The sequence below is a fragment of the Elgaria multicarinata genome, chromosome 11 (genome assembly GCF_023053635.1).
Source record: "Elgaria multicarinata webbii isolate HBS135686 ecotype San Diego chromosome 11, rElgMul1.1.pri, whole genome shotgun sequence".
In the NCBI taxonomy this organism is placed as follows: domain Eukaryota; kingdom Metazoa; phylum Chordata; class Lepidosauria; order Squamata; family Anguidae; genus Elgaria; species Elgaria multicarinata.
The window spans coordinates 20,177,513-20,205,039 of NC_086181.1; the positions used below are offsets into that span (position 1 = coordinate 20,177,513).

The 27,527-nt window shown below is 43.4% G+C and overlaps 2 protein-coding genes across 2 annotated transcripts; one reads left to right on the plus strand and one right to left on the minus strand.

The window, feature by feature from the left end:
• The first annotated feature begins 6,900 nt into the window (after positions 1–6,900).
• On the plus strand, positions 6,901–8,574 carry LOC134406730 (vomeronasal type-2 receptor 26-like). Its single transcript, XM_063138259.1, has 2 exons — positions 6,901–7,027; positions 7,673–8,574. Exons 1-2 carry the CDS (start codon positions 6,901–6,903, stop codon positions 8,572–8,574), a joined length of 1,029 nt encoding a protein of 342 aa, XP_062994329.1.
• A 2,966-nt stretch (positions 8,575–11,540) lies between these two features.
• On the minus strand, positions 11,541–17,149 carry LOC134406731 (olfactory receptor 10AG1-like). Its single transcript, XM_063138260.1, has 4 exons — positions 16,872–17,149; positions 14,535–15,447; positions 13,126–13,165; positions 11,541–11,575 (listed from the first exon to the last, which is right to left on the minus strand). The coding sequence occupies exons 1-4, from the start codon at positions 17,147–17,149 to the stop codon at positions 11,541–11,543; spliced, it is 1,266 nt and encodes a 421-aa protein (XP_062994330.1).
• Positions 17,150–27,527: the final 10,378 nt, after the last annotated feature.

Genomic DNA, 27,527 nt, shown 5'->3' on the forward strand with positions numbered 1-27,527 from the left:
GACCAGCCAAGTGTGTATTGGAGCCAGTGGGCTGGGGCCACCCACTCAACAGCTCTGTTGGATACTGCCCAGTGTTGTGTGAATACATGTCATTGTACTATAACTCTTCCTATGGAAGCATTTGCATTGAGAATTGTAGGAAGTGGAATGTTCCCTCCAGAAGTACAACCAAAGCTCTCTCATGTTTAGGCTGGATCAGAATTTTGATCAGTTCCCCGACCTCCATCTCAGGAAAAAAAAAGCCTTACCCAAATTTGCAATTTTCTTTCTAAATGGGATGGAAAGGACGAGAAAATAAAAATAAATCTGACAGAAATCAAAATGGAAAGGGTCATCCATCTAGGCAGAGGACTGTGAGTGCTTAGCTCTTATTTGCATCCTTGTATGTTTAACCATGTCTGTGGGGCTGAATTAGGGTTGCCACCTTTTTTGTGACAGCTGTGCTATCACAAAATGTTAAGGTACATTGAAGACAGTCTGAAATGGAGTTAGAATTGTCAGTTGCAGGTGGGAGAGGGAAAAGAGGATTAGCTGAGTGAAATAGGTTTAGGAGAATACATGTATTCATCACATTCACTCCATATTTCAATTTCATATGATTTTACTCAAAATTCCTCAAATAAACACTCTGTTGGTTGCTAACCAGGGTAACTGTCAATGAAACCCATTCTTAAAGATGTATATATTCACCCACAGACCTTTATTGACAGAGCGGTATTTGTATAGTAAGGCAGTGATAAATTTGCACGACAGTCCACAGGAACATTAATTGGATCCAGACTTAGTCATACTTAGAGCAGACCCATTGATTATCTTCTCTAAGTATGACAATGCTTAGATTGAACAGAATGTCTCTTTTGCAGGATGTTATGATTCACACATGGTAAATGTCCAACGTTATGCAACATGAACTTTCACCATTGCTATCTCTCCAAGGACGAGGGAGAGAGAGAGAGAGAGAGAGAGAGAGAGAGAGAGAGAGAATGAGAATCTTATGAGAACTTTAAAACATGTTTTGTTTTAAGTCCCCCACCCAGGCAAATTGTACATTACCTCAGGGAGGCTTCTCTACATACTCTATAGTTATCAAAATCAATGTTATTATCTTTCTTGTACAGTCAAGTTTGGGGAGGGATATGAATCCACATTAAAACCATATATTTTATTTTCAAATTCTGAAATCACTTCTACATTGAACTCCAAATGTGCCAGTCACATTTACAGTGTTGCTCTTTTGAGACGTAGGGTGGAATTAGTAATCTATTCTTTGATCTTCTCATTCTATTTCATGTGGGATCCACTTTTTCTATTTCTTGTAGCTACTTCGAGGAAAGTGTTAAGTGCTAGTGAGGGGCATGCTGTGGGGGCAAGTACAGACAAGACAGTCCATGAGAATGAAGGTGTTCAGTTGCAGTAAGAGTGGGCATGTTTTTGTACACAAATGGTTGCTAATGGTGTTATTGCTGTTTCTGCTGCTCCCTCCTATTGTGTGTGGGGAGATAACAATGAGAGGTGGTGTCACAAAACATATATATGAATTGGGAGATATAAAAATTGGTGGAGTCCTCTCTCTAATACATCCTATTTATGATTCACTTAATTTTAAAGTTCTTCCAGATTGGACTCCTGTTCATCTTAGGTAAGCCTTCCTTTATTGTTTTAGTAGTAATTTATTTATTTATTTATTTATTTATTGCATTCCTATACCGCCCAATAGCTGAAGCTCCACGGGCGGTTCACAAAAATTAAATCCATTCGAAGTATAAAACAAAGAGTATAAAAACATGATATAAAATAGAATCATAGAATCATAGAAAAGCAGAGTTAGAAGGGGCCTACAAGGCCATCGAGTCCAACCCCCAGCTCAATGCAGGAATCCACCCTAAAGCATCCCTGACAGATGGTTGTCAAGCAACCTTTTGAAGGCCTCTAGTGTGGGAGAGCCCACAACCTCACCAGGCAACTGATTCCATTGTCGGACTGCATATAAAAGCACAACCAGGATAAAATCAGTAGCAGTGCTGAAATACAAATTTTAAATACAAATTTTAAATACAAAGTTAAAATTAATTTATAGACTGTTAAAATACTGAGAGAATAAAAAGGTCCTCACCTGCCATCTTGAAGAATATAATGTAGGTGCCAGACTAAACTCCTTAGGGAACTCCTTCCACAGCCGGGATGCCACAGCAGAGAAGGAATAGTGGTTGCCAACAGCTCCATAAGGGGTGGAATGTCAACTGATGTGTCTTTTCAACATCAGTGATCTGAAGTTATTGGGAAAATCAAATCAGTTGAATTATTCCTACCCACAAAAGGGTTATCAGAGGTACACGAATCCTTTTATTTAGCATTTTATTCCTGTTCTTTTCATCCCATTCCTATTCTGATGTTGAGTTCAGCAGTCTTCACACATGATGCGCTAGTGAAAATGCACTGGGTATTTGCTCTGAAAGAAAATTCTAAGTATCTCACTGTCCATCTCATTGCAGCATAGTTGCTAAACATTATCAACAAGTCTTGGCCTTTATTTTTGCCATTCGTGAAATTAATAAGAATCCCGCTCTCTTGTCTAACATCTCACTGGGGTTCCATATCTATGACAACCTATATAATGCAAGGAGCACATCAGAGGCCATCATAAATCTGCTGTTCGCACGGCAAAGGAATGCACCTAATTTCAAGTGTGATAGGGAAAAGGACATGTTGTCTGTCATTGGGGGACTCACTGTAGAAACCATTGTCCAGATGGCCAGCATCTTTAGCCTCTACAAGATACCACAGGTAAACAATTTTTTTTGGAGGGTGGCTGTTCAGTTATATTCGAATATAATATTTCTTAAGTAGCCTATTTTCACTTTAGAAAAAAACATATTTGCTGTACACAAGTAACTATGAAATACAAGTAAAGTGTACGTTAATGAACTATTCTTTCCACCCCACCCCCAGGAATTAAACTGTATTTTGTAATTGTGCTTTTAACATGTTGGTTGTTTTATTATGATTTTAATTTTTGTGAAGCGCCCAGAGAGCTTTGGCTATTGGGCGGTATAGAAATGTAATAAATAAATAAATAAATAAATTATGAAGCAGCAGTTGAATAGGTGTACATCTTTGTATGTATTTTATTTGCCTGTATAATGCAGGACTCTCCCCTCTCTCTTTCCTGCACATAGAATTTATTAATATTAAAACCAATCTGCCCCTGAAAATTTTCAAGCATATCTATAATGTTGCTCCTCAAAAGTGAGACATCAAAGGAGACATCCTTGTATGAAAATGTCCTCCAAAATTGAAAGTTGGCTAATTCACACATGTATGCACATCGTTCTTGACTGCTCTATACTTCATTTATGACATCCTTGTCATTAGGCAATATGAACCTTCTTTTTTTGTAGTAAACAACTTATGATAATTTATAACAGAGTGAGAGAAGGAAGCGTTGCTCTTCTGACGTAGCCTCATGTTGACTGCATGTACCTACTGCTAGAAAGTTGCAGACACTTTGCTCTTCTTTGTGCTCCTTAACCAAAATCCCTCCCCTAATTTTACAGCTAGCAAACATGTGATGTTTCTGTCTGTAGATGTTTCTGTCTTAGAATTATAGAACAATTTATTTAAATAGGTCAATCTGTCCTATAAAAGATGGTTTGGGGACACTTCCGTGTGTATAAATCAAATTATTTTGTTTAGGGCCTAAATCATCAAGGGCCTGTTGCTCAGTGGACAGAGCAGCTGCCTTTTAAGCTGATTGTGTGTGGTATGATTCCTGGCATCCCAAAGTGCACCCTGATCTTACAAGGTAGGGCACAGGTCCACTTGAGGGCCATTTTCTGCCTACAAACCCAAGGTTAAATGGGAAGAAGGGAACTTTGAATGATGGAACACATGCTTAGCATGCAGAAGGTTCCAGGTTTGTTCCCCAGCTGCTCAGGGTATAGGAAAGAAAGGAATCTAACAGAAAGAGCCACTGCCATTTGGTATTGACATCAATGGGTGGTTGACCAATGGTCTGCTTTGGTAAAGAGTAGCTCATATCCAAATACAGATAAATTGATGGAAGTATTTAAAATATAACCAAAACAAAACATGAGAGCTCATATTGTTTTACATCTGGAAATAATCACATTATTTTGGTACCTGTAGTTATATCTCCAACCTCTAATAAATAATGTTTTCCCCATTAGCTCACATATAGTGCACGTGAGACTACACTCTGCAGTAAAGCATATATCCCTTCTTTGTACCGGATGGCACCAAGGGAAACTACTCTGCATGTGGGGATTGTGCAGCTATGCCTACATTTCAGATGGACATGGATTGGTGTAATTGTTTCAGATGATGATGATGGAGAAAGCTTTCTGCAGATCCTGATTCCTGTGCTTGCTCAAAACCATATCTGTGTTGCTTTTTTGGAAAGGACCAGAGCAATACATAGAGCTACTACTGATTTTTATGTTGCAAATGTTGTAAAGATAGATAACACACTTTTTCGGACTGAAGCTAATGTGGTAATTGTCAGTGGGGACTCTCTGTCTCTGTTTCCTTTAACAGTTGTCTTAGATCGACATGAATTCCATAATATCCCTATAGGAAAAGTTTGGATTACAACAGCTCAATGGGATTTCACCAGCACGATGCATTCAAACAGCTTTTCTACAAAAACCTTCCAAGGTACATTATCTTTCTTAGTCCAAATTCATGCAGTGCCTGCATTCAAGGATTTTCTAAAAAACCTAAAGCCGGATAAGACACTGAAATATTTTCTTCATCTGTTCTGGCAAATGGCGTTTGAGTGTTGTGTTAGAGGTCAAAACATTGAAAACTGCAACAACTGTACGGGAGAGGAAAAATTGGAGAACCTGTCTGCATCCAAGTTTGATATGGAAATGACCAGTCAAAGCTACAGTATCTACAATGCTGTCTATTCTATAGCACACACATTCCATGCTATATATTTGTTGAGACATAGAATAATGCAGATTCCCGGAAAAATGGGGCATCTGAATGTTCAGCCATGGCAGGTAAAGTCACCGGTCATGCATTATTATTATTTTTAAGAGCATAAAAAAAACATTTGCCAGGACCATCCATAATCAGAAGTAGCTTGCTCTGAATACTGGTGAATAATAATTGGAAAAAACTAGTTGCCCATTGTTTTCTGTTGGTGAGCTTCCAATAGTCATCTGATTTGGAACTGTGGGAAAAAGGATAGTGGAATAGAATAGATAGGCCTTTATGGTGTGAACTGGGAAGACTCTTCTTACTTTCTGGGGATATCTGCTATGTTCTTATCTTATATACTTCATGTTTACCATAAAGTAGTTGTGGAAGACTGAATAATGACATGAACACTGTGAACTAATAGCCTCCCTTTATCAACATGGCTGTACTCCCTCCATGTCCAGCTTCACTCTCTCCTGCAAAATACTCATTTTAACAATGGTGCTGGCCATGAAGTATTATTTGAGGATGGGCAATTGTCAGCTGGATATGGTGTCATCAATTGGATCACTTTTCCAAATCAGTCCGTTCTTAAGGTCCAGGTTGGAGCGATTTCACCACATGATGAATTCAGCATCAATGAGGATGTGATACTGTGGAATAGCATATTCAAGCAGGTAATAAAAAACAGCACAACCAAGGTTAATATCACAGATTAATGGAGCGATCCTGCTGCTTGGAGAAACATCAGTCTATATGTCTGAGATTCCCTGTACCCCTTGGTATAAACCCTCTTGGACAGCTTCTTCTAAAATTCCATCAGAAAACATAATTATACTCAGAATGGAAATCAGTGGAGATTGCATTAGTCATCAATAATTTGTTCATTTGATTTCAGTGTATCTAAGCCAAGTATGATTAAATCTGTATCCAACCCATAATGTTTTGAACCAATTTTAAAGGAAAATTGAAGGAAGTATTGATAAACTACATTGGATCCAGTCTACGTTAATTGTATTTAGAACATATTGAAATCAGTAGGACTTAACTTTTTGCCTTATTTAATGGGACAGAAGTCCAAGTATGTTTCTTTTCTAGGGACATAAATTAAAACACAATGGGCCAATTACGACGACATGCTAAGCCATGGTTAGACCACTAAACCTTTTGCAGCAAAGGGTTAGTGAGCATTTTTAAACTATGGTTATATAGCCACCATGGCTAGGAATGGTTCACAAGACACATTATTATTATTATTATTATTATTATTATTATTATTATTATTTGTTATTGTTATTTATTATTATTATTATTATTATTATTATTATTATTATTATTTATTACATTTATTTACCGCCCAATCATCAAAGCTCTCTGGGCGGTTTACAAAAGTTAAGAACAGTGAACATTAAAAACAAATATACAAAGGCCAGATCTACATGAAGCAGGATATAACACTATGAAAGTGGTGTGAAAGAGGGATATGGTATGTGTCAATGGGCCCCAACAGTTGTTAGTCCACTTCAATACCACTATAAGAAGTAGTGTGGCTCCTGCCTTTTATATACCACTTTCATACCACTTTCATAGTGCAATACCCTGCATGGTGTAGATGAGCCCAATGTTTAGCTTAAAATGTTTAACCATCATGGCTTAGTGTGTCATCTTAACAGGGATCATTCTGTGTGGATGGTATTGGTAGCGAGTTGGGTACTTGTAATGTAGACTGGAAGCTTCAGTTGCATGATAGCATGACTTTCATAGACTCCATGTGTCTGCTCCAGCAATCCAGCTCCAAACACAACATAGGATATGTTGCCAAAACTGCATATCTGTTAAGAGTGTGGCCCTTAATAGGCAGAATTTTCTGACATTTTGGAGCCTGAGTGAATACAGAAAATCCATAACACAACTTGTTAAAAATGGGGGGTCTTTTGTTTATTGAATTACTGTTAGATGAGGCCCCATTCTACATGCGTTGACAGCTGCCTCCCTGGACACAGCAAGATAGTTCGAGAGGGGAACCCAGTTTGTTGCTATGACTGTATTCAATGCCCAGAAGACATGATATCTAACCAGACAGGTAAGTGTCAGTGCACAGGTTGGCTTGTGAATGTTTTCAAATGTCTACTTATTTCATATTCTAAAAATATATATTCAATTTTCTCTTCCAAAAAACCTGACTCTCCTATCGTAGGTAACAAAAATCTTAAAATGCATCCATAATCATGATGTGAGCATTTGTAATTAATTACAAAATTGGATGTTTTATAACCACATACTAACAGTTTTTCTAACTTTACATAATGTCCTTCAACTCTGGGACATTCCCGCTGAACTGTCAAGGAATGCAACTAAAGTTTCCATCATCTAAGGGTAGGAGCAAAGGCTGGTTGAGTTTTACGAGAGAGTAAAAAATAGACAAAGGCAAGGGTGGAACCAAATAATCTTCAACAATAATATTAGCAAAAGTTTTATTAAAGTGCCAAGGTGCCTATGCGTTTCGAACGTAGTTGCATTCTTCCTTAGGGCTTTATAGCATTCGTGAAATTCACGAACGCTATAAAGCCCTGAGGAGGAACGCAAGTGTGTTCTTTTGCTAATATTATTGTTGAAGATTACTTGGTTCCACCCTTGCCTTTGGCTATTTTTTACTCCCACACGGCATTTTCCTTGCTTTTGCACTCATTGGTTGAGTTTTACTACATGCTTTTCTTAACACTTTCAGATGCTGTTCATTGTATCAAGTGTCCAGAAGAAGAATATGCAAACGAAAACCAAAACCAATGTATCCCCAAACTTCAGACCTTCTTAACCTATGAGGAGCCATTGGGGATCACTTTGGCTTCCCTTGCTATTTCCTTTGCTGTGATCACAGGTTTGGTGATATTGACATTTATAAAGAACTGGGATACTCCAATTGTCAAAGCCAACAACCGAAACCTCACCTGTATTCTACTCACCTCCATCCTCCTTTGCTACTTTTCTTCCCTTCTGTTCATCGGCAAACCTAGGAAGGTATCCTGCCTTCTCCGGCAGTTGGCTTTTGCTATCATTTTCTCTGTTGCAGTTTCTTGTGTCTTGGCAAAAACCATCATTGTGGTCCTGGCCTTCATGGCCACCAAACCAGGCAACAGGATGAGGAAACTGCTAGGGCAAAAAGTGGCAAACGCCATTGTTCTTTCCTGCTCCCTCATTCAAGTCTGCATTTGCATTGCATGGTTCTCAGCCTCTCCTCCATTCCCAGATGTTGACATGCACTCTCAGACAGGGAAGATCATAGTGGAATGCAATGAAGGCTACATCCCCATGTTCTACTGTGTCCTGGGCTACATGGGCTTTCTGGCTTTCATCAGCTTCACAGTAGCTTTTCTAGCCAGAAAACTGCCTGACGCTTTCAATGAAGCCAAGTTTATCACCTTCAGCATGCTGGTGTTTTGCAGTGTTTGGGTCTCCTTCATTCCTGCTTACCTGAGCACCAAAGGGAAAGATGTCGTGGCTGTGGAAGTTTTTGCTATCTTGGCCTCCAACACTGGATTATTGGGTTGCATCTTTCTCCCAAAGTGTTACATCATCATTCTAAGAGCTGATCTCAACTCCAGAAAGCTCCTAATCGAGAAAACGAATTAGAGATTATGGGGAAATAAAAGCTTTACTGTCCGTTTTAAATTTGTGACAAGACTAAGTCAGTAATATTTACAGAGTTTTGAAATCTTCAACTTTTTTTTCAGGGGGGGTGCCTTTCTTCTGCTTATTGAGCTATGACTCTGTGGTGTTTTACCATTTTAGCATTTCTCCATATCCCTTTATGCTTTAATGTGTGTTGTTGATCTTTTTGATTTCCCCCCAAAAGCTTAGAGGATTTTTCCCCCTTTTAAATCTATGGTAGGATGAAACACATTTAGATAAACATTAAAATAAAATAAAGTGTCCCAGATGTTAAATAACATTATGCTTTGTGTCATTCTCTAGATGTCTTTCTATTACTCTCGTGTTTATTGTAATTTGTGAGATCTGCCCCTCCCACAATTGCATTGGAAAAGGTTTTGGTGAACCAATTCAATTCTCAAAAAAATATCACCATTTTATTTGTATTGTCAATCAGAGTGAAGTTAACTTACTCAGCAGTGCAACTTGAGCCTCCCACCCTGAAACCTCCAATACTCTCCACACTAGCTCCAAGACCTCTACTGCCCTGCTAAAGAGGGGCCCTAAAGGGGCCTTTTCGAGAGGTGGCCATGATGACGTGGCCTCCATTATAGTGTACAAAGCTGCCATGTTGTACTTTAAATGTAGGCTGCTATCATGCTGATAGAATTTCTTTTGCTCTTGAGTGCTTTTGAATTATTTTCTAATACTGTCTAGGACCGGTCACCATATCTAAAAAAGAATATTGTAGAGCTGGAGGAGCTGCAGAAAAGGGCAAAAATTACCAAGTCACTGGAGGACTTCCTGTATGAGGAGAGGTTTTCAGCGTTTTAGTGGAGAAAAAGGCAAGGAATGGGGGCATGATAGAGATTTATTTTATTTTATTTTATTTATTACATTTTTATACCACCCAATAGCAGAAGCTCTCTGGGTGGTTCACAAAAATTAAAACCATTAAGAATATTATTATTATTATTATTATTATTATTATTAATAATAATAATAATAATAATAATAATAATAATAATAATAATAATACCTTATATCACAAGGCTCTCAGGGCAGCATACTGGTAAAATCATACAAACAATAAAATCAATTAATATACACAGCCAAAAAACAAATTAAACCATTAATAACGAGTATAGAATTTAAACAAATCAATTAAAACTATTGAAACAATGTTTAGGCTTGGTGAATTTAACCATCAAAGGCTTTGTTACAAAGCCATGGCTTAAGTTGGTGCTGAAATGAATCCAGCAGTGGGAGTATTGCTTTTTCCGTACCTATGACTACAGGTTTGCTGCTACGTACTACTTGGGGTGTGCAGAGCGGGTCTGCTCTGCTCTAAAATTTGGAGTGGAGCTCTGATGAGGTGCTTCTTCACTTTGATCTTTGGAGCAGCTCTGTCTCTCCACACCATCAGATTATCCTTTGGAGAACTGCTCCATTTTCTTATTTTTTTATTTTTTTTTATTTAATACTTCAAACATACATCAATACAATAAAACAATACTACATAATACGTAAATTATTAGATAACATTTGCTAACATATATTCTAGCTTATTCTATTAACATAATCATACTTAACATAAAAGTGCTCCCCCTATCCACGGGATCTTATTCCTGTTTCCAAAATCTCATTGCTTCCTCTGGAGGTGCTTTCCCACTCCCCTTTGATAATACAAATTCTAGGAACTGTTTCCATATTCTCTCAAAATCATTCGTTTTTATCATTCCTCATTTAACTTTTTCATTACATGTTAATTTGTCATTAATAGCAATATCCCATATTTCTTTATACCAATCTTCTATATGATAATCCCCCTGAACCTTCCAGTTCCTAGATATCATTAACCCTGCTGCTGTTAACAAATTCGTTAGTAAATCTTTTGTCTCTTTACTACAATTTAATTGTAGTATAATGATATATAATGATAATGTTATAATGATAACAATGCCACTATAGGTGTCTCTTCAATCTCCATTCCTAATTTTTTTTAACTCATTAAACACCATTTTCCATAATTTTTGTACAAATTCACATTCCCACCACATATGTAAATACGTTCCTTTTTTTTTTACAACCTCTCCAGCAATTTGCTGAATTCAAATTATTCATTTTATTTAATCTCAATGGGGTTAGATACCACCTCCATACAATCTTATAATAATTTTCTTTTATCCTCACAGACATATTTCTCAACGCTCTTTGTTTCCGTATTCCTTCCCAGCTCTGTTGCCCTATTTGTTCCTTCAAGTCAGTTTCCCAAACCATCTTGCCAATACTTTCTGTCTCCCCTTTTTCAACTAATATTCTATATATTTCACTCGTGAACCCTTTTATTAATTTATTTTCCCTTTTCTCAATTTCTTTTTTAAGATCAGCTCCTCAAATTTCATAGTCACTCTACACTCTCCATTATCCTTTACCATTTCTTCATCCATTGTTCTAATTGAAGATAATTTAACCACGTTAAATTTCCCTCTTTTAATCTCTCCTTTAATTCTTCTTTAGTTCTCATCTTTTCTAGCCAATCTTTTAACTTCATTACATTTCTCTCTATTAAACTTTTCCCCAACTTATCTTTTAAGTTTCCCAGAAAATTTCGCATCATTATCACTGGTGATATTGGGGAAATACTCAGAAGTAAATCCTTTTTGTATACTCGCCATATTTCCCAGTGATTTTTTAAAAGGGGGTTCTCTATTCCTTCCCACCATTTCTTTGCATGATCTCTAAAAATGTATATTTTCTAGAACTGCTCCATTTTCGGATAACCACTCTACTGTAGTCAATGGAAATTAATCTAAACGCTTACAGCTCCATCATTTCTAAAAATATAGAGATGAAACTTGGCACCATCAGAGCTCTTTAGCCATGCTATGTTTTCAACTGATCCATTCATCCCTTGATTTTTAGGAATTTTTAAAATTTGGCAGAAGTCAAAGTTTGACAGTGTCAGCCACTTCATTATAGCCTATGGGAATTAACGAAAATGCTTAAAAATCTGTCATTTTGAAAGATAAAGGAATGACTAGAACCTATGTTGTACTCTTCACGGCACCAGACCTTTTTATTTTCTCAGTATGTTAGCGATTTACTATCTTAGACTTCTTACTCTGCTGTTTTAAATCTGCATTTTAAATCTGTATTTTAACTTCTGCATTGCTGTTTTATTATTATTATTATTCTGGCTGTACCTTTGTAATGTGGTTTTATATTGTTTTAAGCTTTTCTGTTATATTTTATGCTGTAGTAGTGGTTTTAATTTTTGTGAACCACCCAGAGAGCTTCAGCTATGGGGCAGTATAGAAATCAAATGAATGAATAAATAAATAAACAAACAATTTGTATATAAATGTATTTTAAGAGCCAAGCCTCATTTGGAGCAACTGCAGTTGCCCTTCTCACAGCAGGACCCTGAGACCCTTCCCATATTCTTCGCAAGTGACTACAGAGGTACCAGAAGATTGTACATGGCTGCAGTGTGGTTGGGGTTTAAGAAAATTTCTAATTGGGATCTTCCACATCATGTCCATTAAAAAATAAAATAAAACATGTATAAACGCATCTTGTTACATCTGAGAATCCCATCCAATGAATTAATTTGCCCCATCCAAGACAGTAATTCTAAAGCTTAAGGCTAATGCAAAATACTTCATTTCCCTTTGGTCAAAGAGCCTTGGATCCCCTGATAAGTCAATGTAAGTTCTTGGAAGGAATGTTTTCTAGTCCTCTTCCCTCCCTTCTCCAAACCACAGTAAGCCACCTGCAATTTCTGAAAAATTGATCTGGAGGGTCCAGAATAGAGTGGGATTGTTAGTGAAGCAAGCAATAATGATTCCTTTCCCTGAACTTCCATTACCTCAACTTATCTTTGCATCTAAGCCCAAGTTCGGGTGATTCCAATGTCCCCCAGCTGCCCCCAGTATCCCAACCCACATTCATAAGGAGGAACCTCCATCCTCGAGGGAAGTTTTTGAGGGAATTGCAGGTGACTGAAAGGTAGTAGGGCAATAGTGGGGAACTTATTTTGGGTGTGGGGGACAGATTACACCCACCCTACCATCTGCAGGTCAAATGACACCAGGGGATGGGATCTTGCCCTGATGCAATGTTGTGTTTGGCTGAAGTGAATGATGGAGCACCCACAACACTTTACCCAATCAGAGAAGGCCCATGCACAACAAAGTTGCACTGGCTCAGGTGACGTATCTACCTGGATTCATCTGCACAGAGACCTTTCCCAGTTCAGGAGGCTTCACAGTGGGTGAATTTGAGCTGGCTCAGACACTTTGCTCCCTTTCACTCTATCCCAGCTTGAGGATTGCTCCCCCATCCCATTCCAAAAGATGACAAAATAAAGAATAAGCACAGGAGACAGTAAAAGGCCAGAAGTTGCAGATCTAAAAAAAGAAAGACAGAGAGCACTTACTGTGAATTAAAGAACCATCTCTTAGGGCCTTGCTAGACCTACCGGATAATCCGGCCGGGAGTCGGGGCGATGGCGCGCTACAGTTAGCGCACGCCGTCGCCCTTTTCCAGACATAATCCGCGAGAGGGCAAGGGGAAGCCCCATCGCATCCACTATTTTTTTCTTAGTTAAAGGGCCATGTGCGCAGGAGAAGGTAGTTTTTTTTAAAAAAAAAAATATAGGGTCCCCGCTTCACCTGCCCCTGATTCCCCCCCACACACAATGCCTGATGCCCCCCTGCCTGCTTGCTCGCCCATCCTCCCCCATCCACTATGCCTTGTCCCCATTCTTCTTTCCCCCTGTCCCCGATGCCCTGTCCCCCATCCTTCTTCCCCCGCCCCTTGTCCGCCATGCCCGATGCCTGTGCCCATGCCCATCCTTCTTCCCCCACCCCATTCCCTGTCCCCGATGCCCGTGCCCATCCTTCTTCTCCCGTCCCCCTTCCCCCATCCCCAATGCCCATGCCCGTGCCCATTCTTCTTCCACCCCTCTCCTGCTGGGTCCAGCCTTTCCCCCAGCCCCTATCTCCCCCCCATGATTCCCCCCCAGACCGATGGGCACAGTGCTCCTATGAGAAGCCAGTCCGTGGCTTCTCCCAGCTAGTCACGTGTAAGCGAGCAGTCGGGAAAAGCCACGGACCCTGCTTGACCTTCCGCAGCCCCAGCCTCAGGCTGGGTCTGGGAAAAGCTGAGCCATAAGCGAATCCGCTTATCCTAGGTTAAGGGAGGTCTTAGCCCGGCCTGACCATGGAATCCCCTGTGCATCATCTGGATGCACAGGAGGGAGACCGGGCCTCACACCACGCTAAGACCTCGTCTAGCAACGGCCTTACTGAAGGAATGAAGGATCTGTGCTGTGTCAGGTCTGACTGAAGAAGAAAACTGGACTTTGGAGTTTGCATTTTCTGAAGAGACCTCTGGGGGTTGGGGAAAGGAGGGACAGGGCTTCAAGAGGCTTTCCATGTTACTGTGACCATTTGTTTAAACTATTTTAATTTAAATGCTGGACACTTTTCTTTATTCTACTTCAGTGTTATAGGTTTTTGACTCCCTTTTCTTTATTACTTGAATTCTGTACTTGCCTTTGTTTTATTTTTATAAATTTGTTTGAATCTCCCCCTATCCCAGACTACTCCCGTTTCCTTTGAACATCCAAAGAAATTTCTCTCCTAGATTTTCTTGAAGGCATCTTTCACTTCATTTTTGCAAGCTCAACTTGTTTCCAAGTCAATTTCTTTCAGAAACAATATTTGCAAGTCAATCCCTTTCGAAGCAAATCTCATTCAAGCATTAGGTGACTCATGCATCCCCATTTATTAGATGAAATCCCTCTTGCCAGAAATATTTACAGTCTTTAGAAATAAATAGGTACAAGTATCAAATTCAGTTTGGATCTCACTAACTATGCCTATGTTGTTTAATCATCCAAAACATTTTTTCTCCCAGATTCTCATAAAGGCATATTTCACCTCTTTATTCCGCAAGCTGTATATCACAGGGTTTAAAATGGGACCAACAACCGTGTAAAACAGAGAGAGATATTTATCTGTGTTTGGAAAATAAGTAGAATTAGGCTTTAAATACATTATGCAACCAGAACCAAAGACTAAGGTCACCACAATAAGGTGTGAAGAGCAGGTGGAGAAGGTCTTCTTCTGGCCTTCAGAGGAGGAGATTTTCAAAATGGCAGCAATGATGCCGGCATAAGACATCAAGATCAGGATAAAAGGAAAAGTCACAAAAACCATGGCCACAGTAAAGACAGCAATTTCAGTCCTCGACGTATCCCCACAAGCCAATTTCAATAACGGAGGGATGTCACAAAAGAAATGGTTGATCACATTGGAGTCACAAAAGGGCAGAGTAAACACCATGCCAGTATGGCCAAAGGACATAAAAAACCCACTTAACCAAGATGCCACAGCTAGACTTGTGTACACTTTTCGGCTCATCATGACAGGGTAGTGCAGAGGCTTACAAATGGCAACATAGCGGTCATAGGCCATTGAGGCCAAGAGCAAACACTCTGACCCACCCAGGAAGAATGTAAAATAGGTCTGCAGGGCACAGCCAATAAAGGAGATGGATTTACTACCAGAAAGGATGTTGTTAAGCATCTTAGGGACATTGATTGAGGTATAACAGATCTCCAGGAAGGACAGATTTCTTAGGAAGAAATACATTGGTGTGCAAAGAGAAGAGTCAGTCAGTGTAAGGAGAATGATGAGAAGATTCCCAGCCAGAGTGAGAATATAGATCACCAGAAAAGCAGCAAATAATAAACTTTGTAGTTTGGGGTCATCGGAAAGACCCAGGAGGATAAAATTATCTGGTACCGTGCTGTTTTGCAGAATATTTTCTTTCTTGGTCTGCATCCTAGAAAGGAAAATTTGCAAAATTAGCAATTTGGACGAAGATATCTTTTAAATTTGTGAACAGAGAAATTCTAGAAGGTCAGATGACTTTCTCACTATCTGTTTTCCCGTGTTCACAGCTCTTGAAACATCTGAAGAGGATAAAAATAGTAAAAGCAGGGGGCGTGGAGAGAAGCCTTAACAATACAAATGTTTTTTATTTTCAAATTGTTTTTGGTGAGTGTGTGAGAGTTAATATCTGCATGTCATGTTATTTATTTGCACAACCCTTAAGAAATATAGTAGCCTGCGTATAGACTTAGTCAGACTCTACATACAGTGGATGCTGGCAGGCCGTATTTCAATGGGGCAGAGAAACTGCTCTGTTTTTCAGTCAGAACAAGTCAGAATTCTAAAGAATATATCCAAGAATTTATCTATCAGCATCTTAGATAGCTTCTTTAGGGTTCTTACTAAAACTCAGACCAGAATCACCACCGCACCAAAATAGGAGCCATAAGCCTCCACAGTCTACGTATGACTAAGTTTCAATCTAATCCAATGTACTAAAATAAGAATTGGGGGGGAGGGGGAGGGGGAGGGAATAAAGTTATTCAATCAATTTAGGATGCAACATTAGCTTAGCTTGAAATAATATTGCTAATAAACTCAACTTTACTATATCAGTGGAATGCATAAAAAAACCCTAGACCAGCGATGGAGAACTTCAGTCTTATGGGAGTGATACAGCTTGGAAGTAACTTGGTCTGGCCCTAGCCCTTCCCTCTGGGAAGGAAAATCTCTTATCTCCAATCAGCAGCTATCTGGAGACAGGACCTTTCTTCTTAACGCTGATTAAAAAAACAACCGGTGAAGGTATGTATCACTGATCAGAGATAAGCACTTTCCCCCACAAATGGGGTGGGTCCAGAAGAGGAAGCTGTTGAGTCTAATCAAAAGGTTACCGGGGCATAGATTAGTGTAGCTAGGATCTTCACATCCAGGAACAGGCATACTAACTGAAGTTGGTAATGGGCAAATTGGGCCACAGAGGTCACCTGGGCCTCTGGAGACAAAGATGGATCCAGGATCATCCCCAAACTACATACCTGCTCCTTCAGAGGGAGTGCAGCACAGTCTAGAACTTGCAAATGGCTCAATTTCTGGACCTGGGAACTATTGACCCATAATGTCTCTATCTTATTTGGATTCAGCTTAAATTTATTAGTCCTCATCTAAGCCATAAATGAATCCAAGCACCAGATCAGAATATGCACAGACCTTTCTGATTCAGATGTCACAGAGAAATAGATGCTCAAATCACCACTCCTTCATATGGACATTAAATAGCACTGGGTACAAGATGGTGCCCTGTGGTATTCCATAGTCCGGATGCCAATGGGCTCAGTCATAGTCACCTAATGATTTCTCTGAAACCAGCATTACAAGTAAGAGACAAACAACTGGAAAACAGTGCCTCCAACTCCCAACTCACAGAGTCGATCAAAGAGGATACTGTCATCAATAGTATAGAAAGCTGCTGCGATATCAAGGAGTAACAGGGTCACACTCTTCCTGCCCTTCTCTTGAAGAAGGTTATCCATCAGGGCAACCAAGGCCAATTCCATCCCAAAACTGGGCATGAACCTGCACAGGAATGGATCCAGGTATTCAGTTACATTTGAGAACACTTGCAGCTGAGAGGCCACTACTCTCTTAAGCATCTTATCCAGGAAGGGAGTATTTGTGACTTGATAATACTTGGTACAGATCTCTGGGTCCAGGGAGGACTTTTTTTCAGGAGTGGTTGCATGACTGCCTCCTTCAAGGCAGAAGAGACCATGCCTTCCTCTGAATGCTACCTCCAAGGGAGTCTCCAAAGGTGGCCAGAAGGGAAAGGGACTTTTCAGTGCCAAATTGTTTAGGGCTTTGTATAATAATAGCAGAAGCTTTACAGTAAGTGGAGTCAGCTGGCTCCAATTTCAGTGGGAGTGTGATTCCATTTTGGAATCAACACTATTCTGAAGGAGCTATCCATGGTGCTGAACCCTATACCCACAATGGGTTCATCATTTTAAATAGCTCCTTTTGCGTTCTGGCTGGTTCTAAAATTCAGAATGGAATCACAGTCCCACCTAAATCAGAGCCACTAGCCTCCACTGTGTAAAGTGCAATCCAATACATCTCCAATCAGAAGAAAGTTCTATTTTGTTCAATCAGACTTACTCCCAGATAAATGAATATAAGATTTTTTTATCTATTATTTTTAAATAATCACTGTAATACATTCATCTTGAATTTTTATTGCCTTATTTTGAATTGTCTCATTTATATTACAAGCATTTCTTTGCACAGTTATACTTATATTAATGCAAATAGGGTTTATATGTACTGAGGTATGGTAGGATCATGGTACTACTAATACTGATAATGTAAAATATCTGCAACACACTATCATCTTAGAACAATTTACTTCAAGAAATGTGGACCGTACACTCCTTCAGGAGGAGTCACGCCAGTCTTCAAAACAAAATAATTCTGTACTTACTGAAACTGTGGAGGTCACTCAAAGCCTGACTCCTCTGCTGCACTAAAGATTTCCTAAGCACATTCATAGAAAGAAGCAATTTTATGCCTATGTTTTATTGTCCCAGATTATCCCCACTGGGAGATAATCTACATACAAGAAGATCATAAAGAATAATCACCTGAGTGGACAGATACGCTAATGACACTACCAATCATAATGAGTAAAGTATAAACTTATAACAATGGATGTATCCTCATATATAGCAGATATATACCTAGCATAGGGTGACCATATGTAAAAGGAGGACAGGGCTCCTGTATCTTTAACAGTTGCATAGAAAAGGGAAATTCAGCAGGTGTCATTTGTATATATGGAGAACCTCGTGAAATTATGCGGCAGGGCCTTGCTATTTACTGTTTTACTCTGTACAGCACCATGTACATGGATGGTGCTATATAAATAAATAAATAATAATAATAATAATAATAATAATAATAATAAATTCCCTGTTCATCAATACAGTTAAAGTGCAGAAGCTATACTTGAATGACCAGATTTAAAAGAGGGCAGGGCACCTGCAGCTTTAACTGCTGTGATGAAGAGGAAATTTCATCAGGTTCCCCATATATACAAATGACACCTGCTGAAATTCCCCTTTTCTATGCAACTGTTAAAGATACAGGAGCCCTGTCCTCTTTTTCATATGGTCACCCTAACCTAGCAACTTGTCAGAATAGGAACTAATAGCCTTTTATTTTGCAGTTGTTTGTCAGACCAAAGTCGTGGTTCAATAAAATTATTTTGATAGGGATTAACATTTGGAATTCAACCCAGTCCACATTAACTTGAACCAATGAAGCACCATGTTTGAGAGCCTTCTTTTCAGATAAACACCCCATTGGCAAGAGAAAAAGGGGTAAGGATATGAAATGTAGGCCTTAGCTAGACGGGGCAAAATCCCCGGGTGATCCCCGGGATCATCCCTGTGTGTTCAAATGACGCACAGGGGATCCCGGGATCAGGGAGGGATGATCCCTCCCTGGTCCCGGGATCTTGCCCTACACTTTATGCCTGCTTTTTCCACGGCCTTGGGCTGAGCCCGAGACCGTGGAACATCTGTGCAGGTGTCGTGGTTTGTCCCAGTTCCTCATGGTTCCTTGTGAGGAGCCGGGACCCACACACAGGGCGCAGAGCTCCTCAGGAATTTTCTGTTTCTTAAAAAAACAGGATCTTCTTTTTCTGAAAAAAAAAATGGCGGGTGTGGTGTACTCTCCTTCCAAGGCCGTCTCACACCGCATGTAAACAGAGGGGGATCTCGTGATAAAAACATTGTGAGATCTTCACCCCTCCATTGCGGTGACTGGAGTGTGGAAATAACAAGGCGACACAATAGTTTTGGTTAAAACTGGGCCACATTTATTGAACACAACTGCAGAAGGGTAACCTAAGCGGGCATCTTCTCTATAACAGCATGAATCCGTATTCTCTTAGGCGAAACATTCCTGTCCAGAGGGTGGCGTGAAACATTCCGCCACCCTTTGGCTCCCCCTTTCTTGGTGGGAGACCTTCCGGTGTCACCCCTCCCCATGATGTAAGTGTGCGGGTGAGTGAGAAGGGCCGGTCTCAAGGGTAACCCTTATCTCCCCAGCTGGACTGTAGGGTTCGCAGCTGTTGAGCCTCAGGTGTTTACCCATCACTGCTAGGTGCTGTGGAATGCTCACCAGCCCTAAACACGTGGAGATGTCCGCTTCCCTGCCAACCAATGTGATTGAAAAAGAACACCAATCAACCTATTTATTACACCCTAGCCTGTCTTGCAGTGTGAAGTAGGCGAAAAAACTAATGACCTTAACAGTAGGTAATACGTAAAAAAATCCTACTTGGCCTCCTAGTGACAACCAATAAACCACACTACCTACAGGGAAGGGCGGGAGGGAGCCGCTTTGCAAGAAAGGAGGAGGGGAGGGTAAGTTTTCTCCCCTTAAATAAGCATGGGGACCCCTCCCCTCCTTGGTGGCCTGATGAGGGGCCATCCAATGGATGACCTCCATGCCTCGTCATGCCACCCCCACCTGCAACGAACTCACCATGCCCAAGCTATGCTGGGTGTGTTTGTAAGGCCTTTGCGTTGAGTGGAGTGTGGAAATAATGAGGCGACACAATAGTTTGGGTTAAAACTAGGCCACATTTATTGAACACAACTGCAGAAGGGTAACCTAAGCGAGTGTCATACCCTGTGTGGGTATGGAGTCAGGGGATGAGGAGTTGGAGGAACTTGGACCCTGTGCCGAAGAGTCCAGCCCAGGGGAAGTGGAACCTGTGCCAGCAGAGGTTCCTGCCAATCTAGGGAAACCAGAGGAGGAAGAGCCAAGCACAAGTGTGCCAGCAGGGAGCGTTGCCAAGCCAGACAATCAGGAGGAAGAGCCAGACTTACCTGCCCCATCATTCAGTCAGCAGCAAGCGGAAAAGGAAGCCAGGCACCGCTCCCATTGGCTTTATCTAAAACGCCAAGCAATCAAGGAACAGCTGGGAGCAGCCGTGGCTAGCATAAATACGGGGCAGGGAGCAGGGGAGAGTTTGTCAGAGTTTAACTGATTTCCCTGGTGAAAGCTCTGGTGTTGGTGCCTGTGACTTCTCAGCCTTGTTGCCTAGTATCCTGTTTTGACCCCAGACCTGTCTTTGACCACGTTGCCTGCTCAGCTTGTTTGACTTCGGACCATCCCTGGACTACGCTGCCTGATACATCCTTTGTGACCATGGACTTGTTCTGGACCACCCTGCCTTCTGTAAGCCTTGACTATACGCTCTGTGATGTGGAGTATTCTGTGTGCCTCTCTGCCTGCATCAGGCTGCTTTCAAGAGACTGAATCCTGCCTGTGAGCTGTAACTGTAATTGCTTGGTTGCTGCTATAAAGTTGGCAGATTACCCAAACACTGTTCTTATCTCTGTCAGTGCTTTAATTGATTGTTTTATTGTCGGCTAAAGGGTCAGATTAACCTCTGACCCTTTAGCCGACAATAAAACATGGATGAGTTATTGCAAAAAAAACAGATGCTGGAAATTCAAGTTGCACAGCTAACGCAGGCTGTGGCAGCTTTACAAGTCCAACTTTCTCAAGCAACTGCACCTCCCCAGCCCCAGAGAAGCAAATGTTTGGCTGCTTTGCCAGAAAAATTTACTGGGGATAGAGACATGCTGGAAAGCTTTTTGGCAAGCAGTACATTGCATTTCAGAATCAGGCCTGAGGACTTTCCCACTGATGCCCAGAAGGTAGCTTTCATTGTGAGCCTGCTTTCAGGACCTGCTAGTAAATGGGCTACTCCTTATCTAACCCAGGCTAGCCCTCTCCTAGATAACCTGGACAATTTTGTGAAGGAGATGACCGCAACCTGGGGAGATCCTGTAAAAACCGAAACTGCAGAACTCCGCATCCAAACTCTACACCAAGGGAAGGGGTCTGTGGCTGATTACACCACAGCTTTTCGGCTCATCGCCCAAGACCTGACATGGAATGATAGCACACTTCAATCGCAATATTGCTATGGACTGTCTGATGTGGTGCTGGATAAGCTGGCTCAGGCTGCCCCACTGGCATCTCTCTCCTTACTCATTGAGCAAGCTACCAGAATAGATGGCTGGCTGATAGCACGCCGAGAGGCTTGACGAGGAACCATGTCCCAGTCCTATGGACTTGCCCCTGCTCCACCTGCAGGCACCCCAGCGGCCCCTCCCGTGAATCCACCAGAGGAACCTATGCCCACCCACGCCTCTCGGTGGATGAAAAAGAGCGCAGAAGAACCGCGGGCCTCTGTCTTTATTGTGGACAAGGGGGCCATTTTGCCCGCAGCTGCTCAGCCAAACGGCAGGGGACCCCCTTGCCAGGAAACGGGCCCTCCCAGGTTTAGTTGAGTTCGGAAGCCTGGGAGAAACTGGGACACACTTTGCCTCACTTCACTCGGAACCCAGAAAGAACCCGCTGATGGTGACGGCCACCCTTGGGGGAAAGGAGGGCCAGGTACAGTCCGTGGGGACCATGATAGACTCCGGGGCTTCCAGCAATTTTATGGATCTGGGGTTTGCAACTCAGCACCAGATTCTGCTTCAGCTATTGACCGAACCTTGGCCAGTAGAGACTATTGATGGACGGCTCCTCAAATCTGGCCCCATGACCCACCAGACTGCAGCGCTGACCCTGGAAATACAAGGCCATGTGGAGCTAGCCCAGTTTTATGTGGCCGCAGTACCACATTTCCCGCTGGGCCTGGGAATGCCCTGGCTGGCCCAGCATGATCCCTGCATTTCCTGGACACAGAGGGAAGTACTGTTTGCTTCAGAATATTGCCAGGGACACTGTTGGCCAGAACGGATTCCAGCAGCCCAAACAACACCCTCCCTGGAACCCTCGGCCGTGTTACCAGCAAAATACCAGGATTTTGCACGAGTCTTTGATAAAAAGGAAGCCGAGAGACTACCCCCGCATAGGCCATACTACTGCGCCATCGAGTTGGTCCCAGGGGCCCCTATACCAGCGGGGTGCCTGTATTCACTCTCTGAACCAGAACTAGCAGCCTTATGGGAATTTTTGGAGTCTAACCTGCGGAAGGTCTTCATTAGGCCCTCTACATCCCCTGCGGGGGGCCCCATCCTGTTTGTCCAGAAAAAATGTGGTGAACTACATCTGAGTAATGATTATCGAACCCTGAACCAAATAACGATCTGCAATCGATATCCATTACCCCTGATCCCGGAATTATTGGAACGCCTTCGTCATGCCCGGGTTTGCACGAAGCTTGATCTCTGGGGAGCGTACAATCTCGTGCGCATCCGGGCCAGGGACGAATGGAAGACTGCCTTCATGACCAGGTATGGGCAATATGATTACATGGTCATGCCCTTCGGGCTCTGCAACGCTCCAGCCATGTTCCAACATTTCGTTAATGACATCTTCTGGGACTATTTAGACCGATTTGTGATCATTTACCTAGACCATTTTCTCATCTCCTCTCCCAATCAGACCGCCCATGATGCACATGTGCGGGCGGTACTTCAGAGACTCAAAGAGCACCAGCTCTATGCTAAATTGGAAAAGTGCGCTTTCGATTTGTCAGAAGTGGACTTTCTGGGCTATCGGATCTCTGCCACGGGGGTGGAATTGGACCACGCAAAGGTGGAGGCAGTGCTTTCCTGGTAGCCTCCGCGGAATCAGAAGGAGGTCCAAAGGTTCCTGGGATTCGCCAATTTTTATAGGCGATTCATACCAGACTTTGTGACCCTGGCAGAGCCCATTACCCAGTTACTACAGGGGAAAGCTCGGTTCCAGTGGACTCCAGCTACCCACTGGGCGTTTGAGGAATTGAAGGCTCGGTTTACCTCCGCCCCAATCCTTCAACATCCAGATCCACAGATGCCATTCGTGGTTGAGACCGACGCCTCCGATGTTGCTATTGGCGCAGTGCTGCTCCAGCTGACTAACGATGACTACCGGATGCTGCCATGTGCATTCTACTCCAGACAGCTCATGCCCCCGGAACGCAATTATACCATTTGGGAGAAGTTGCTCCTGGCCATCAAGGCAGCTTTCGAGGCCTGGTGGCATTTGCTGGAAGGAGTGGTACATCCTGTAGAGGTGCGTACCAACCACTGCAATCTCAAATACCTGCAAACGGCTCGGAAGCTGATGCAGCGCCAGAAGCGATGGTCCTTATTCTTTGTCAGATTCAACTTCAAGGTAAAGTACATCCCACGCACCCAAAACCGAAAGGCAGATGCCCTGTCTCGGAAACCGGAGTATACAATGGAGCCGGAGGAAGAGAGGCGATCCACCATCCTCCGTCCCGATCATTTTGTGGCTGTGCCAGTGACCCCCACTCTGATTGATCAAATTCGGGACCTCCAGGCTCAGGACTCCTTAGTTGCAGCGCACTCTGGGGACGAGTCCCCTACCCCTTTCTCCATGTATAAGGGCCTCCTGCATCACTGGGGCCGGCTCTATGTACTGGGAGGTCCTTGTCGGGAGACCATATTGCAGCTGTGTCACGATTCCAAACCCGCAGGGCACTTTGGCCTCTGTAAGTCCCTGCATCTGCTCACTCGGGACTTCTGGTGGCCTCGTGTTCATGCTGACATTGCCCAGTACGTCCAGAGCTGCCTGGTGTGCTGTATGGCGAAGGACCTCCAAGGGCAGCTGGTGGGGTTATTGCACCCCTTGGCTACCCCTTCTGGGCCCTGGCAGGTCATCTCCATGGACTTTATTATGGACCTTCCCCTCTCTGCTGGCCATACCACCATTTTTGTGGTGGTCAATTTGTTTTCGAAAATGGCCCATTTTGTTCCATGTTCCGGGATTCCCATGGCCAAGGAGACAGCTCGGCTCTTCGTGCACCATATCTTCCGGAGTCACGGCCTTCCGGAAGGCATTGTTTCTGATCGTGGCTCCCAGTTTATGGCACAGTTCTGGAAGAGTCTGCTCCAACTCTTGGACATCACCGCCCACATGTCATTGGCATATCACCCACGAACAGATGGCCAGACCGAGTGCACCAATGGTACGTTGGAGCAGTACCTGCGGTGCTACACCAATTACCAGCAGGATGATTGGGCCAAGTTGCTCCCCTTGGTGGAATTTGCGTACAACAACTCGGTCCACGCCTCTTCCCAGCCAACCCCTTTTTTTGCAACAGGGGAGTTTCATCCTCGGTGGTTCCCGGCCATCGTTCCCTCCTCTGTGGTCCCTGCAGCTGACCAGTTGCTGCGGGAATTGCAGGCCGCCCGCTCCCTGCTACAGGAGCAATTGGACATGGCTAAGGAGGCCTACAAGTGTGGGGCCGATAGAAAGCGGCAGGAAGGGTCTCCCTTGAAAGTGGGGGATCGGGTCTGGCTGTCCACCCAGAATCTGCCTCTCCGGCACCCATGTCTGAAACTGGATGCCCGCTTTTTTGGGCCCTATGTGATCACTGTGCAGGTCAATCCTGTCACCTTCCGGCTGCAGCTGCCCAGGACCTTGCGGATTCACCCCGTCTTTCACTGTTCCTTGCTAGTTCCAGCTACTGGGGTTCGACCTGACTCCGGGGCTGGCACCCCTCCTGCCCCGGTGCTCGTGGATGGGGAGGAGGAGTTCAAGGTGGCACAAATTTTGGACTCTTGGTGACATCGCGGCCAACTCCAGTACCTGATCGACTGGGTTGGTTATGGCCCCGAGGAGCGTTCATGGGAGGCCAACTCGGATGTCCATGCTCTGGTTCTGGTCCGGGACTTTCATAACCGTTACCCCAGGAAGCTGGGTCCTCCTGGTTCAGGGGGAGGGGATAATGGAGGGGGGAGTAGTGTCATACCCTGTGTGGGTATGGAGTCAGGGGATGAGGAGTTGGAGGAACCTGGAACCTGTGCCGAAGAGTCCAGCCCAGGGGAAGTGGAACCTGTGCCAGCAGAGGTTCCTGCCAATCTAGGGAAACCAGAGGAGGAAGAGCCAAGCACAAGTGTGCCAGCAGGGAGCGTTGCCAAGCCAGACAATCAGGAGGAAGAGCCAGAATTATCTGTCCCGTCATTCAGTCAGCTGCAAGCAGAAAAGGAAGCCAGGTGCCACTCCCACAGGCTTTATCTAAAACGCCAAGCAATCAAGGAACAGCTGGGAGCAGCCGTGGCTAACATAAATACGGGGCAGGGAGCAGGGGAGAGTTTGTCAGAGTTTAACTGATTTCCCTAGTGAAAGCTCTGGTGTTGGTGCCTCCGACTTCTCAGCCTTATTGCCTAGTATCCTGTTTTGACCCTGGACCTGTTTTTGACCATGTTGCCTGCTCAGCTTGTTTGACGTCGGACCATCCCTGGACTACGCTGTCTGATACATCCTTTGTGACCACGGACTTGTTCTGGACCACCCTGCCTTCTGTAAGCCTTGACTATACACTCTGTGACACGGAGTATTCTGTGTGCCTCTCTGCCTGCATCAGGCTGCTTTCAAGAGACTGAATCCTGCCTGTGAGCTGTAACTGTAATTGCTTGGTTGCTGCTATAAAGTTAGCAGATCACCCAAACACTGTTCTTATCTCTGTCAGTGCTTTAATTGGTTGTTTTATTGTCGGCCACTGGCAGCTTTCTTGGACAGCAGGCATCTCCTCTATAACGGCATGAATCCGTATTCTCTTGGGTGAAACATTCCTGTCCAGAGGGTGGCGCGAAATGTTCCACCACCCTTTGGCTCCCCCTTTCGAGGTGGGAGACCTTCCAGTGTCACCCCTCCCCATGACTTAAGTGTGCGGGTGAGTGAGAAGGGTTGGTCTCAATGGTAACCCTTATCTCCCCAGCTGGACTGTAGGGTTCGCAGCTGTTGAGCCTCAGGTGTTTACGCATCACCACTAGGTGCCGTGGAATGCTCACCAGCCCTAACCACGTGGAGATGTCCGCTTTCCTGCCACTGGGGGCAACAAGCTTAGGGCTTAGTTGTCTCCCCCATCTACGCAGGATGGCATCCTGCAAACCCTTCTGCAGCTGCCATAGGAATAAGTCATTGCCGTGGTCTGACAAGTGGACCCTGTCTTCCCTATACAGCTCCCTCCGTGATTTAACAATTAGTGGATGTTGAATGCTAACATCCCTATATTTTAACAGATCCTTATAAACTTGCCTATTAACTTCCCTCCTCGCATTCTCCATTGCACCCTGGTCCTTTGCAGCCCACCAGTTCAACCTAGGTATCCTGCATGACCATATGATCAAGGTCTCTGGCCAACGCTGCCAGATCACATTGAAGTTGGCAATCACTTGGAGTATCAGGGCCTTGCTTTTTAGCAGACCCAAGTCATTTCCTCCCAGATGCACCAACAACACCTGTGGGGGAGGGGATCTTACTCGCTGTTGAAACAGCGTACTCAGGAGGTGCTCCCACTTCATGCCACATTTGCCCAACCATTGGACACTGGCGATCCGGCTCAGACCCAGCTGTGAGCCCATACTTGTACGAGAAGCCCTCCTTCCGGCCCAAAAGATAAAACTGTGACCGCATACAAGCACTCTCATGGGAGGCAGGCCCAACCGAAGATCTAAAAGGTAAGCATAGCTGAGTCAGATGCGCAGATCTGGGCAGGATTACTTGGGCAATCGATGCACATATGCGTGGTATGCCTTTGATCTCCACCTACCCACTGCCTGAATATTGGTAGGTGATAACCCGATTGACACTGCAGTGGAAGCTGCCCCTATCCAAAATGAATGTGTCCCGAACTTATAATGATCCAAACCTAGTGATTGCAAGGCTTTCTTTGTGACCATCCAGAATTGGTATTTTGTCAATGGAGAAAGATCTTGGTGGCAAAACAAAAACCCAGGGGAATTGCCCCGGAGGGCAATAAATGTCCTGAGGGCCTGAACTGGGCATAATTGTTCAGAGGTGGAAGGGAAAAGAGAGACCACTTGTCCCTTGCCCAACTGATCAGTTTTGGAATGTCTAAGACAGATGTGAGCCTCTGTGTTTGAGTATTGCAAATCATCTGAGAGCAATGCCCTACGTGATAAATCTTTATTGGATGAGGCAACCAATTCTGAAATTTGGAAGGCCCCAAAAAAGGCGGTCAGGGCA